The 11,602-nt window shown below is 56.1% G+C and overlaps 2 protein-coding genes across 2 annotated transcripts in view; one reads left to right on the plus strand and one right to left on the minus strand.

Annotated features, from left to right (window-relative positions):
• Nucleotides 1-4,344, plus strand: Ppp1r14a (protein phosphatase 1, regulatory (inhibitor) subunit 14A). The gene is made up of 4 exons (XM_005399866.2): nucleotides 1-216; nucleotides 2,285-2,365; nucleotides 3,239-3,271; nucleotides 4,138-4,344. The coding sequence occupies exons 1-4, from the start codon at nucleotides 16-18 to the stop codon at nucleotides 4,237-4,239; spliced, it is 417 nt and encodes a 138-aa protein (XP_005399923.2). The 5' UTR covers nucleotides 1-15; the 3' UTR covers nucleotides 4,240-4,344.
• The window catches only part of Spint2 (serine peptidase inhibitor, Kunitz type, 2), a 38,493-nt gene extending 32,228 nt beyond the window's left edge, over nucleotides 1-6,265 (minus strand). The window contains exon 1 of the mRNA XM_013522432.1: nucleotides 6,151-6,265. Coding sequence (XP_013377886.1) covers nucleotides 6,151-6,250 — 100 coding nt within the window. The 5' untranslated portion in view covers nucleotides 6,251-6,265. The remainder of the gene's footprint in view (nucleotides 1-6,150) is intronic.
• Between the last annotated feature and the right edge of the window lie 5,337 nt (nucleotides 6,266-11,602).

The following is an 11,602-nucleotide window of genomic DNA, read 5'->3' on the forward strand; positions in this document are numbered from 1 at the left end:
GGCCGGCGGCTCGGGATGGCGGCGCAGCGGCTGGGCAAGCGCGTGCTGAGCAAGCTGCAGTCCCCGTCGCGGGCCCGCGGGCCGGGGGGCAGCCCCGGGGGGCTCCAGAAGCGCCACGCGCGCGTCACCGTCAAGTACGACCGGCGGGAGCTTCAGCGGCGGCTGGACGTGGAGAAGTGGATAGACGGGCGCCTGGAGGAGCTGTACCGCGGCAGGGTGAGACCCCGAGGGCCCGGGGCTGGACGGGGGCGCGAGGGGCGGAGCGCGGTCCGGGCTGGACGCTAGTGCACGTGCACCCTCTTTTGCACAAGAGGACAGGCGTGCATCGTCCCGGTGGTCCCTGTTTCACGGCACAGACGCGCGCGCACCCTTGGGTCTCCAGACACCGTGTGGGTCCCCGGGAAGGGTCGGTATTAGCGTATGGGAGGTGTGGCGGCCCAGCCTCCATACACAGAGAAAAGGCGAAAGGGGCGTGTGAAAGCCACGCGCCGTGTGGGGAGAGGGGAGCGCGAGAGACGCGCAGCAGAGGAAACAACAGTGCGCACAGATGCCCACGGTGACAAGTGACAGCCACTGACAGCCACAGCCACACACGAACTCACAAACACGCAGGGACACAGGCTGTGGGCATGTATGGGTCCGCACATGCTACAGCTACACCAGGCCACCCCCAGAACACAATAGCACAGGCCACAGCTGCATGCCCCACACGACAACCACGCTCAACACAAGATGACTCAAGTTACCGCTGTGCAGAGATCCGCATCAGTACAAGCGGTGGCGGCACACAGACAAGCTGTGGTGGCTCGCCTGGGCCACGGAGCCACTCGAGTTACATACGACCATCCGTTACCTTCCCAAGGAAAAAGTCACAGCTGCCAGCAAACCCAACCACAGATGCCATGGCCAACCTCACATAGAAATCAACAGCAGTTACAGCTGCAGCAGGATGCAAAAGCTCAAGGTGTGCACGGTAGCAAAGCGACGGCAACTGTGGCTGCCCTTGGCGCATGACAGCATAAGCTAGAGCTACATGTATCGGCTCGTAGCCACAGGCAGACATGGATGCTTTGTCACTTGGGCCTTTGCTGGAAGCCACACTTCCTATAACATCTGCGTACCTAGGAACGTAGCCAGGTATCTTGCGGACATAGCAGTACACATACACAGACCCAAGTGTCACAGAGCTGGCGGTATTTTGGGACAGCATCTCGCTAAGTCTTTCAGTTGCCCACGCTGGACTCAAAACTGGGATCCTCCTGTCTCAGCCTCCCAGAGTGCTGGAATTAAAGGTGTGTGCCATGACAGGAACCTTCTGAGCACAATGATGGTGACCCCGATAGTGACATAGGCCCTCCTGCTCTCAGGCACACATCTGAGCTCATAGATAGTGAACAGGCAGACGTGGCTGATGGAGGTCAGTGCTATCCTCAGTGGGTACCTTGGGTGGCCCTGTGGGGAGCCACTCAGATGCCACATACTTCTGCTCCATGCCTAGCTCTGGACTCTCCATGTGTCAGGCTCAGGCCAAGACTCACGCAGGCCTGTAACACACAGACACCCCAGGGCTTTGCCGGACCCTCCTTGCTGCACACGACCCCCTCCCCCACTGGAGAGCAGGACTCTGGGGGTCAGACCTTAGTCACAGGGCTCTCCTGCTGGGACAGCTGGGTCCTGTCCCTGTCAGGGGTGGTGAGCCAGCTGTCTTTTGGGCTGCTGCCCCAAGAGACCAAGCTCTGCACGTCCCTGATGTCCGCTCACTCAGGGACAGACGCGTGACTCATCTCGACCTCCCACCTTGGGGGTCATGGGTGGTCATCTCCCCGCAGCCCCAGCTGCCCCCAGCCCTACCCCCTTCCTGTCCCCTGGGGGAAGGGGCCCGCCCCAGCAGCCTCCCCTCCCCCGCACCTAGTGCTGAGACTTTTCCTTGAAAGGGCAGAAGCCAGCCCCTCTCCTGAATCCCAGAAGCTGACATTCCAAAACTCGACCAGGCCTGTTTTCCCTGGTGGGAACTGCGGCCAAGGGGAGAGACCGGTGCCAACCCCGAGGTTCCCGGGGCCCATGGGCCCAGGCATCGGGCTGGTACAGGGCCCCAGGCCTCCATCAACCCATCTGTCACCCCTCCCCCCAGCACCCAGATGTCCCGCCTCGGCGGTGCTGTCCCTGACTGCCACATTATTGCTCCAGAATCTGCCAGCTGGGCCCGTGGGGCCCCTCCAAAGTCCTGGACAAAGCCCAGGGAGGGCGGGGAAGGGACCCTGAGCGGCCCTCTCTCCCGCCACAGGAGGCGGATATGCCTGATGAGGTCAACATTGATGAGCTGCTGGAGCTGGAGAGTGAAGAGGAGCGAAGCCGGAAGATCCAGGTAGACGGGTGAAAGGCCCCCAGCCTTGCGCCTTGCGTTGCCCCCAAGACTGGCCAGAGTTAACGTATTTTAAGAGCCCTTAACTGTGCACCAGACGGTGGCTTGATTTCTTTGCATGCAGTAACTCTTCATCTTGTTTTGGTTTTTGAGTCTTGCTAGGTAGGTAGCCCAGACTGGCCTGGAACTCTCTGCAATCCTGCCTCAGCCTCCCGAGTGCTGGGATTACAGGATTGGGCCACCATGCCCGGCTACACTTAGTAACTAACTGTTCCAGTCTCCACAAAACCCACTAAAGTAGGCACGGTTATTATCTCCATTTTCCAGACAAGGAAAATGAGGCCCAGAGAAGTTGAATCATCCGCCAAGGGTCACACAGCTTGGCCAGAGCAGAGCCACGATGCAAACCCAGGCAGTCTGGCTGCCGAGCCGTTTCCCCATGGTCTCTGCCCTTCCAGGGGTACACATGTGGCTTCTTCACGAAGGGACCTGGTGACCCAACCCCCGCAAGCTCGCTCTGTGAGATCTGCAGGCTGTGTCCTTTCCTTGAAGGCCTTGGGGACCCAACTTCCGTTTCTCTCGCTGCCTTTGGGCTTTGTTGGGAAAGGAGAGAGCAGGGGTGGAGACACACCTAGCACTTGTGAGAGGCTGAGGCAGGAGAATCTCAAGTTGGAGCTCAGAGAGGGCAACTTAGGGACTTAGTGAAACGCTGTCAAAATAAAAGTAAAAAGGGCTGAGAATGTAGCTCAGTGCCAAGGCCCCAGGCTCCAGAGTTCTTACCAGTGCTGCAGTGAGGAAGGAGGGGGGACTGAGGGGGGGGCAGGTGGAAGGGTCTCCGTAGTTATTAATCATTTACTGTTTTCTTGGGGGATGCAGGGGCTCCTGACGTCATGCACGGACCCCACAGAGGTGAGTTTCTCTGCCTGTGAGGAGGAGGAGGAGGGAGGCCAGCCTCGGCCCCGCGCAGCTCTTCCCCGCTCTCCCGCGATGTCCTTTGTCTTCCTCCTCCGCCTCCTCTTCCTCCTCCTCCTCTCTCTCCATCTGCTGCAGGGGATCCTTGACGAGCTCGCTCCAGCCGCTTCCCCATCTGCTCCTGTGTCTGCCCCTCCCGCGGCCCTGTGGCTGCCCTTTCCCGCTGCCTCCTCCCCCTCCCTCCACTGCTGGGCTCCCTGCCCCACCTCTTGGGGGGCCCCAACCTCCAGCCCTAAAGCTGGGCCACCCAACCCCTCCCACTTCCTTCCCTGCTTTAAAAGGGAAAAATATTCATGTCTGTCCAACCAGCTGTGGGCTGCCTGAGGGACAAACGTCACGCTGTGTCAGTTTGCCCTGGAGCTGTCTCAGGCCTCTGTCTCTGGGGACCCTCCTGATCACCTCTTGGCTTGAGAAGCATCTTCCTGGGTCCCTGTGTCTTTCATCCCCGGGTGTCTGTCTGCGTGTCTCTTGTCAGTTTCTCTCTGTTTTAGTGTTTTTGAGACAAGGTCTCGCTATGTAGTGCAGGCTGGTCTTGAACTCACTATGTAGCCCAGGCTGGCCTCAAACTCTAGAGAATCTTCCTGCCTCAGCCTCTGAGAGTGCTGGCAAACAGGCGTGTGCCACCACACCCAGCACCCATCTCTCTCTTTCCCTGTTTCTTTTTCCATTTTGCTCTCTTGTTGTGCCCCAAACCCCTCCCTAACTCCACATCCTTCCCATGACCCCAAAGCAGCAGGAAGGGGGGGGGCCAGAGGGACTGGGAGACCCCCTCCCTGTATTCTCAGCGCCCACCCTGTCCTCAGGACTTCGTCCAGGAGCTGCTGGCCAAGCTGCGAGGCCTCCACAAGCAGCCAGGCCTCCGCCAGCCCAGCCCCTCCGACGACGGCAGCTCGAGCCCCCGATAGGACCGGGCTGGACTGCACCCCCTGACCGCTGTGGCCTCTCTGAACCCCGGCTGTCCCCCGCCCCCGGCCTGTGTACGTGTTGTATTTAACGGTTTGTAACAGTGACCCGTGTGCCTGGTTTTCCTGTCCACGGTCACCCACGGCTTCCCCGAGCTCCCAGCCTCCTCCTCCTGCATCCCCAGCAGATGGAGATTCCCTCCTCCTCCTCTTCTTCCACCTCCGCCAGCAAGAGCGTGAGAACCGCCCTGTGACCCAGCGGCGGCCACCTGGGGACTGGACTCACATCCTGTCCCCCTCCCCCACCCCGGGCTGCAGGGCCCCTGTGTGCAGCAGGCTGGGAGTGACATGGACCCGGACCCTGGGCCGGGGGCAATGCACACTGCCCAGGGGGGCCCGGGTCACCGCCACGCCAGCAGTCACACAGCGAACGTGGAGCTGTCGCTCTGCTGTGCGTCCTTGGCGCGGCTGCCGGAATTGAGACCATAAACGGGGGAGCAGGAAGCAGCATCGTGGAGCCTGCGCCCTGGCGGAGAGAGGGGGTCACCTGGAGGACTCCGCCAGGGGTGCCGGATGGCACAAGGGACCTGGGAGGCGCCAGGAACCCTTCCCCTGGCGCGGTGAGGAAATGCAGAGGGCTTCCTGAAGGAAGCCGCGTGAGGTGGGGCTCTGAGGATGTTTTGGGATTTGGGTTCAGTGGGTGCCACCCGCATCTGGGGACTCAGAACTTGGGGTGCAGGGACTGACCTCGGGCTGAGCCAGGGAAAACACCAGATACTGGCAGGAACTTCCTCCGACTGGGGTGGGCATGGACAGCAGCCCTGGAGCTGGGTCAGGGAGGTCGCGTACTCAGCAGGAGTGAAATGATCCTTCCTTGCTGGGCCCTGCAGGGAGCTGGGCTCAGAAGTGGACAGTGGCTGCTTGACGCATTTTAACAGCGGGTCTGGGGGTCCCGGGGCCCCAGCTGCACAGTCAGAGAGGGGCAGCGGGCTGCCATCTGCCTCCCGCAGCCCCACCCGGATGGGCGCCCTGAGCCGGGCAAGAAGGAGAGAGAGCGTGAGGGCGACCCGGCAGGCCCAGCCGGCAAGGTGGCCTTGTCCCTGTGCAGAGTGAGTGAGTCATCTGCTGCCTCCTGTCACCTAGGGGCCATGTCCCAAAGCCCCGACTTGGGCCAGGAAACGCTACTTCCCTCTCCCAGAACCTGGTTTTGGTTCCTTCTCGCTGGGAGGGCGTCGGTGTGCTCAAGCCCAGGTCCCGAAGTGCGAGGCGTACAGGGCTTTGGGCCGCTGGGAAACAGGAATGTCACAGATGAGGAAACAGGTTCGGTTTGGTGAGGCGCCCGCCCTAAGTCACACAGCTGGGAATGGGCGGTTCTGGGCCTCAGTCCCAGGCATCGTGACTCCAAAGCTCAGCTATTTAACTCCCACAAGCTGGTGGCCCGTAAGTGCCAAAGCAGTGCTTATTTTCAGTGGTGTGAGCAGATTGGCTAGTTCATACTGAGGTGTTAGTGACTGCTCACAGCCCTCCACGATATCCTGTCTAAAAAGGAATAAAGTAAAACAAAAAAAAAGCATAAAGTGACTGAGAACAAGGCTACAGCAAAAGGATTGGGAGGCAGCACACCACAAGGGGTAACAGCATAGCGGGCCAGCACTTGGGAAGCTGAGGCAAGAGGGTCGCCATGCGTTTGAAGCCAGCCTGGACTACAGAGGGAGACCCCGTCTCAGAAACAACACACGGCCGCTGACATGTCTGTCTAGATTCAGGTTATTGGTCCCTAGCTGTGTGAAATTGAGTGAGTCACTTGCTTCTGTATCTCGGTGAGCACGTTTGTCAGAGCTGTCCCTGCCTCCCCAGGTTAAAGTCACGTGGCCCAGACCCGGGGCTGCGGGTACCAAACGCTATCAGCCTTACCTTTTCGAGGAGGGGTCAGCCCTCCCGCACGGTCCCAGGCCGCCAGATGTCCCTTTGCAGCCCCTGACATGGAACAGGCCCCAGGGGACGCGGTGGCCATGGCCACGCAGCCCGGCTCCTCCCACGCCCTGTGGTCTGTGACCCACGCGGCAGCCGAGTGACGCTCATCGCACCCCCCTCCCACCGTCTCCGTCAAGTCCTCCCCGGTTCCTCTTCCCTCCAGAGGTCACGGTGCATTTCTTGGCGTGGTTCCAGCGTCTGCGAGCGGAGTGAGCGAGAATCTGTGACCTATCTCCCCTTCCCGTGCCACATGGCAGCGTTTACACGCCCTCCCCCAGTACCGGGAACTAAACCCAGAGCCTCGCGCTGAGCTACATCGCCAGCTCTTAAAAAAATTTTTTTTTATCTTGAGACAGAGTCTCACTAAGTGGCTAAATTGCCCAGGCTGGGCTCAAACTTGGGATCCTCCTTCGTCAACCTCCCAAAACACATCTTGTCTTTCTCATTTCACAACCAGCCTTGGAGGTGGGTGTGTCCCCACCCCCACAGCCTCCCCTTGGTGCTCAGAATAAAAGGAAGGCTCTGCCCTGGTCGCCTGCCTCCCACCTTTGCTGTCCTCACGCCCCCAGGGCTCCCCTGCAGGTCCCGAGGTCACGCTTTCCCAGCCGCACTCAGATTCCCTCATCCTGGCGGCCTTTTAGGTTGTCAGGCTCTGAGTGGTGCTTCGAGCGCCCGAGCCTGTGTTCTGTCTACGACAGCACCCGGTCCACAGTAGGTAAGTGCATAGCGGCAGCGCCCTCTGGTGGCCACGTTCCGTGCACGGCGCCTTCCGCGTGCAGCGCCCTCTCCCGGCTTCGAGAGCCGGTTTTAACCGACTCCGGGGCGACGAGCTAGGGCAGATCGGGTCGCAGCGGGGTTCGGAGACCATTAGTCGGTCCTAGGAGCCCGCCCAGATTAGATGCTGCAAAGCTCTTGCCCATAGCCTGGCATGGTGGCGCATGCCTGTAATCCTAGCACTTGGGAGGCTGAGGCAAGAGGATTGTTGCGAATTCAAGACCAGCCTGGGCTACAAAGTGAGCTCAAGGCCAGCCTGAACTGCATAGTGAGACCCTGTCTCAAAGACAAAAAAAAAAAAAAAAAAACAAAACCTCTTGTCCATCTCTACCTCCCCTCAACACCAGAGGCTTTGCTAATAAGCAGGGTGACATACTAGAACAGTGTACGTTGATATGATTGCAACTTACATTTGATTAAAACGTCTTAGAAATACTTTTGCGCCAATAATGAAGAGGGCAGGGAGGCTTTGAAGGCAGGGTTTATCATGGTTGATACAAGAACAGCCTGTCAAAAAGTTCAGTATGGTGTTGGTGACACTGCCGTAATCACTGAAACATAGTTAAAAATGGTAAAACTTTTTTGATGGTCCTGAACTTTTTTTGTTTGTTTGTTTGTTTTTCCAGTACCGGTAACTGAACTCACGACCTTGCACTTGCCAGGCAGGTGCTGTGCCGCTGAGCTAAATCCCCAGCCCCTGGTCCTGAGCTTTTGCACTCAACTATATTCCCTGTCATCATCCTCTTCCTCCTCATTATCATCATTTTGGTTATTTGAGACAGGGTCTCACTGTGTAGTCTAGGCTGGCCTCAAACTCACAGCAATCCTCCTTCAGCCTCCTGAGTACTGGGATTACAGACATGCACCACCACACCTGGCTTTTTAAAACTATATTGAGGGCTGGCGATATAGTTTAGTGGCACAGTGCCTGCCTGGCAAATGAATGGTCCTGAGTTTGATTTCTGGTACCAAAAAAAATGACAAGTTCTCCCTATGATGCTAAACTGCCTAGGCTAGGCTTGAACCTGTGACCCTCCTGCCTCAGCCTCCTAGAATGCTGGGATGACAAGCATGTGCTACCACCCCTGACTTGAGGTCCTATAAGGATTCTAACCTTCCTCAGGAGAGCTCAACCTTCATGATTTAATCTCCTCCCAGTACCCCCGCTTCCCAAAATCATCGCATGATGATTAGATTTTCAATTTTTTTTTGTTGTTGTTTGGTGTTTTTGATACAGTCTTCGAACTCATGATCCTCCTACCTCAGCCTCCCCAACGCTAGTAGTACCGGCATTTCCCATTACACTCAGTTCAGCTGTGAATTTTACAGGAGACACAAGTATTCAGTTCATAGCCCGGAACAAGGTAGAGGTGACAAACCTCTCAGTATAAGTCTGGGCTGAGTGCAGCTCAGGTATGGAGCCCGTGCTTAGCCCAGCCCTTAAACCGGATGTTTAATGGACGCTGGGAAAAGAACATCCAAAGTGGTGATTAGAACTCAGAAGCTGGGGGCCAGGAATACAGCTCAGTGGCACAGCACCTGCCTGCAAGGTCATGAGTTTGATTCCTGATACCAAAAAAAAAAAAAAAAAAGAACTCAGAAGCTGCAAGGACTTCTGCACACTGACACTCACACACATCAGCACTGGCAGAAAAATGGGCCAGGACCCTGAGTGGGAAGAGAAAGCCAGGAAATGCTTACCACACGCGCTGACCCCAAAGATGCCCAGGAGCCACAGTGAGCCCCTGCTGGTACCGCCTCCCCTGGGCCTGGCACACCTGCAGAGCAGGATGCTGGCGAGCCGTGGTGGGAACGGCGGTGGCCCTGGGAGAGATGGTACCTGAGCCAGGTGGTGCAGGCAGTCATGCCAGCTAGCCAACCCCAGACCTAGCTGTGTGGAGAAAAGACCCCCATAGAGGAGTGCACCATGGACCGGCATTCTTTGCCTTCTCCTCTTCCTCCTCCTCCTCCTCTTTTTTTTTTTTTTGGTCTTTTTGAGACAGAGTCTTCTGTAGTTCAGGCTGGCCTTGAACTCATTTTGTAGCCCAGGCTGGCCTTAAACTCACAGTAATCCTCCTGCCTCAGCCTCCCATGTGCTGGGATTATAGACATGTGCCACCACACCTAGTTAGACCAGCATTCTGCAGAGCAACCTGCCCCTTTGTTGGTAAATTTATTAATTTATATATTTTTATATTTGTCTTTTTGAGAGAGGGTCTTGCTATGCAGTTCAGGCTGTCCTTGAACACACTTTGTAGCCCAGGCTGGTCTCGAACTCCCAATGATCCTCCTGCCTCAACCTCTGGAGTGCTAGGATTACAGGCATGTGCCACAACACCTGGCTTGTTTTGTTTTTTGAGACAGTGTCTCACTATGTAGTTTTGGCTGGCCTTGAACTCTCTGCCATCCTCCTGCCTCAGCCTCCCAAGTTCTGGGATTACAGAAGTGCACCACCACACCTGGCTTTGTACTTTTTATTTTTTCAGTAATGAGGATGGAACCCAGGGCCTACATGCTCAGCAAGCGCTCTACCCCTTAAACTACACCCCCAGCCCTAGCTGCATGGCCCAGGGTTTCTTCCCTTTCCTCCAGAGCCCCTGCCACACTCCCTGGTACCCCGCTCCATCCGGGGCTGGTCCCCCTTACCTCCCCAGCCAGAGCAGGGCGCCTTCCCAGTCCTTTTCCCCTCCACCCTCGAGAGCTTCCAGGGCTGTGGCTGCTCACCATGCCACACCTCACGCTGCCCTCCAGACCTAACCGGCAGCAGCACCTGGGCGTGCAGTTTGCATCTCACACTGAGCTTCTGGTCCCCCTCTGGACTGCCCTGCACCCCAAAACTGGCCTTACCTCTGGGTGGCACTTTTGCCCCCTGGCTGCTTCAGGCCACAGGACCCGTGTCATCCTTGACCCTTCAAAGACTCCCTCGTAGTCTATAAATTCTCCATCCGCAAATCCCATGTGCGCCGAGGAGAAGAACCACCTTTCCAACGGTGCCTTTCCAGGCCGGGGATATAGCTCAGTGGCATAAGTGCTTGCCTGGCAAGCCTGAGGTCATGAGTTCGATTCCTGGTTCAAAAAAAAGGAAGATACTGGTCAACTGTGCTTTTCCTTTAGTTCCTTTTTTTCCCTTTTCTCTCTCTTTTAAAAAAATTTTTGTGTGGTGCTAGGGATTAAACCTAGGGCCTCACTCATGCTAGGCAAATGCTGTATTAGTAAGCTACAGCTACAGTCCTTTTAATTTTTTTTTTCTTTTTTTTTTGGAGACAGGGTCTAGCTATGTAGCCCAGGCTGGCTTTGAACTCTTGAAGAGCCTCCTGCCTCAGCCTCCCAAGTGCTGGGATCATAGGCATGTACCACCATGCCTGGCTTACTATTTTTATTTTATTTTTTGCCTCCCAAGTGCTGGGATCATAGGCATGTGCCACCACACCCAGCTAAAATTTTTATTTTGTGACAGGGTCTCACTAAATTGGACAGGCTGGCTTTGAACTTATAGTCCTCCTGCCTGAGCAGCTGGGATTACAGGCGTGTGCCACCACCCCGGCTTGTTTCTTTTCTGTGTTGATCTCTGGACACCAACCAGATTCTCAGGACTTTGGGATCTGACGTATTTAGAGACCAGTGTAAGGTTGGTCAGGCACCTGGGCCTGAGGAGACAGGGTCTTACTATGTACTTCAGGCTGGCCTTAAACTCACTATGTAGTCCAGGCTGGCCTTGATTTTTTTTTTTTTTTTTTTATGACAGGGTCTCGCTCTGCAGTTCAGGCTGGCCTTGAGCTCACTTTGTAGCCCAGGCTGGTCTCAAACTCATAACGATCCTCCTGCCTCAGCTTCCTGAGTGCTGGGATTTGGTTTTTGTTTGTTTGTTTTGGGCAGTACTAGAGACTGAAGTAAAGGCCTTCACACCAAGCTAGATTCCTAGACATTTATTTACTTACTTATTTATTTTTAAATTTTGAGACAGGGTCTTGCTAAATTGGTAAATTGTCCAGGTTAGGGCCAATCTTCCCATCTTCCTGCCTCAGCCTCTCGGAGTGCTGGGATTACCGGTGTGCACCACCACCCCTGGCTCAGCCTGTTACTCCTCAAAAGCATGATATGTGTATTTTTTCTGGGACAGTCAGGGATTGAAAAGGCATCTTTCTATGAACTTGGGCGTATAGATGCCCAGTACATAACTCAAAGCAGAACAAAGCTTGACTTTATTTTGTAGCCTTTGTTACATAAAACTTTGCATCACATCCCTTCTCAGCTCTGCAGCTAGCTATGTTCATCACTTGGGGAGTGTCCGTCTAGAAGTCGGCAAGACAAGGTTGGTTAGTCCTGAATTTTACATAAAACCTATCACATTCTCCGAGGACAAGAAGACCAGGGATTTACAGGGACATTTAAGTGTGCCCAGCAGTCTCCAGCCATTGTCCTAACCTGTGATCACCTGGATTCCAGGAAAAGCAGAGCCTCAGGGCTGCAGCCACCACAAACGGGGACATTCTTTCCTGGAACGGACTGCCCTCAGCCGTGAGGATCCCGGAGCCAGGGAACCAGGCCAGGGAAACTTCGACCTGACCCCGGCCCCCCAGCTGGTCCTTAAAGCTGGCCTCCTGCCCTCGTGGGGGGG

Source organism: Chinchilla lanigera, unplaced genomic scaffold (assembly GCF_000276665.1).
Source record: "Chinchilla lanigera isolate Chin_1 unplaced genomic scaffold, ChiLan1.0 scaffold00067, whole genome shotgun sequence".
In the NCBI taxonomy this organism is placed as follows: Eukaryota; Metazoa; Chordata; class Mammalia; order Rodentia; family Chinchillidae; genus Chinchilla; species Chinchilla lanigera.

Bases quoted from the DNA above. Each gene is read 5' to 3' on its own strand.
- Ppp1r14a (XM_005399866.2), top strand. From the start codon at position 16: ATGGCGGCGCAGCGGCTGGGCAAGCGCGTGCTGAGCAAGCTGCAGTCC. The intron at 2,366-3,238 runs GTAGACGGGTGA...TGGGGGATGCAG, and splicing joins AGCGAAGCCGGAAGATCCAG to GGGCTCCTGACGTCATGCAC. The intron at 3,272-4,137 runs GTGAGTTTCTCT...CCCTGTCCTCAG, and splicing joins CATGCACGGACCCCACAGAG to GACTTCGTCCAGGAGCTGCT.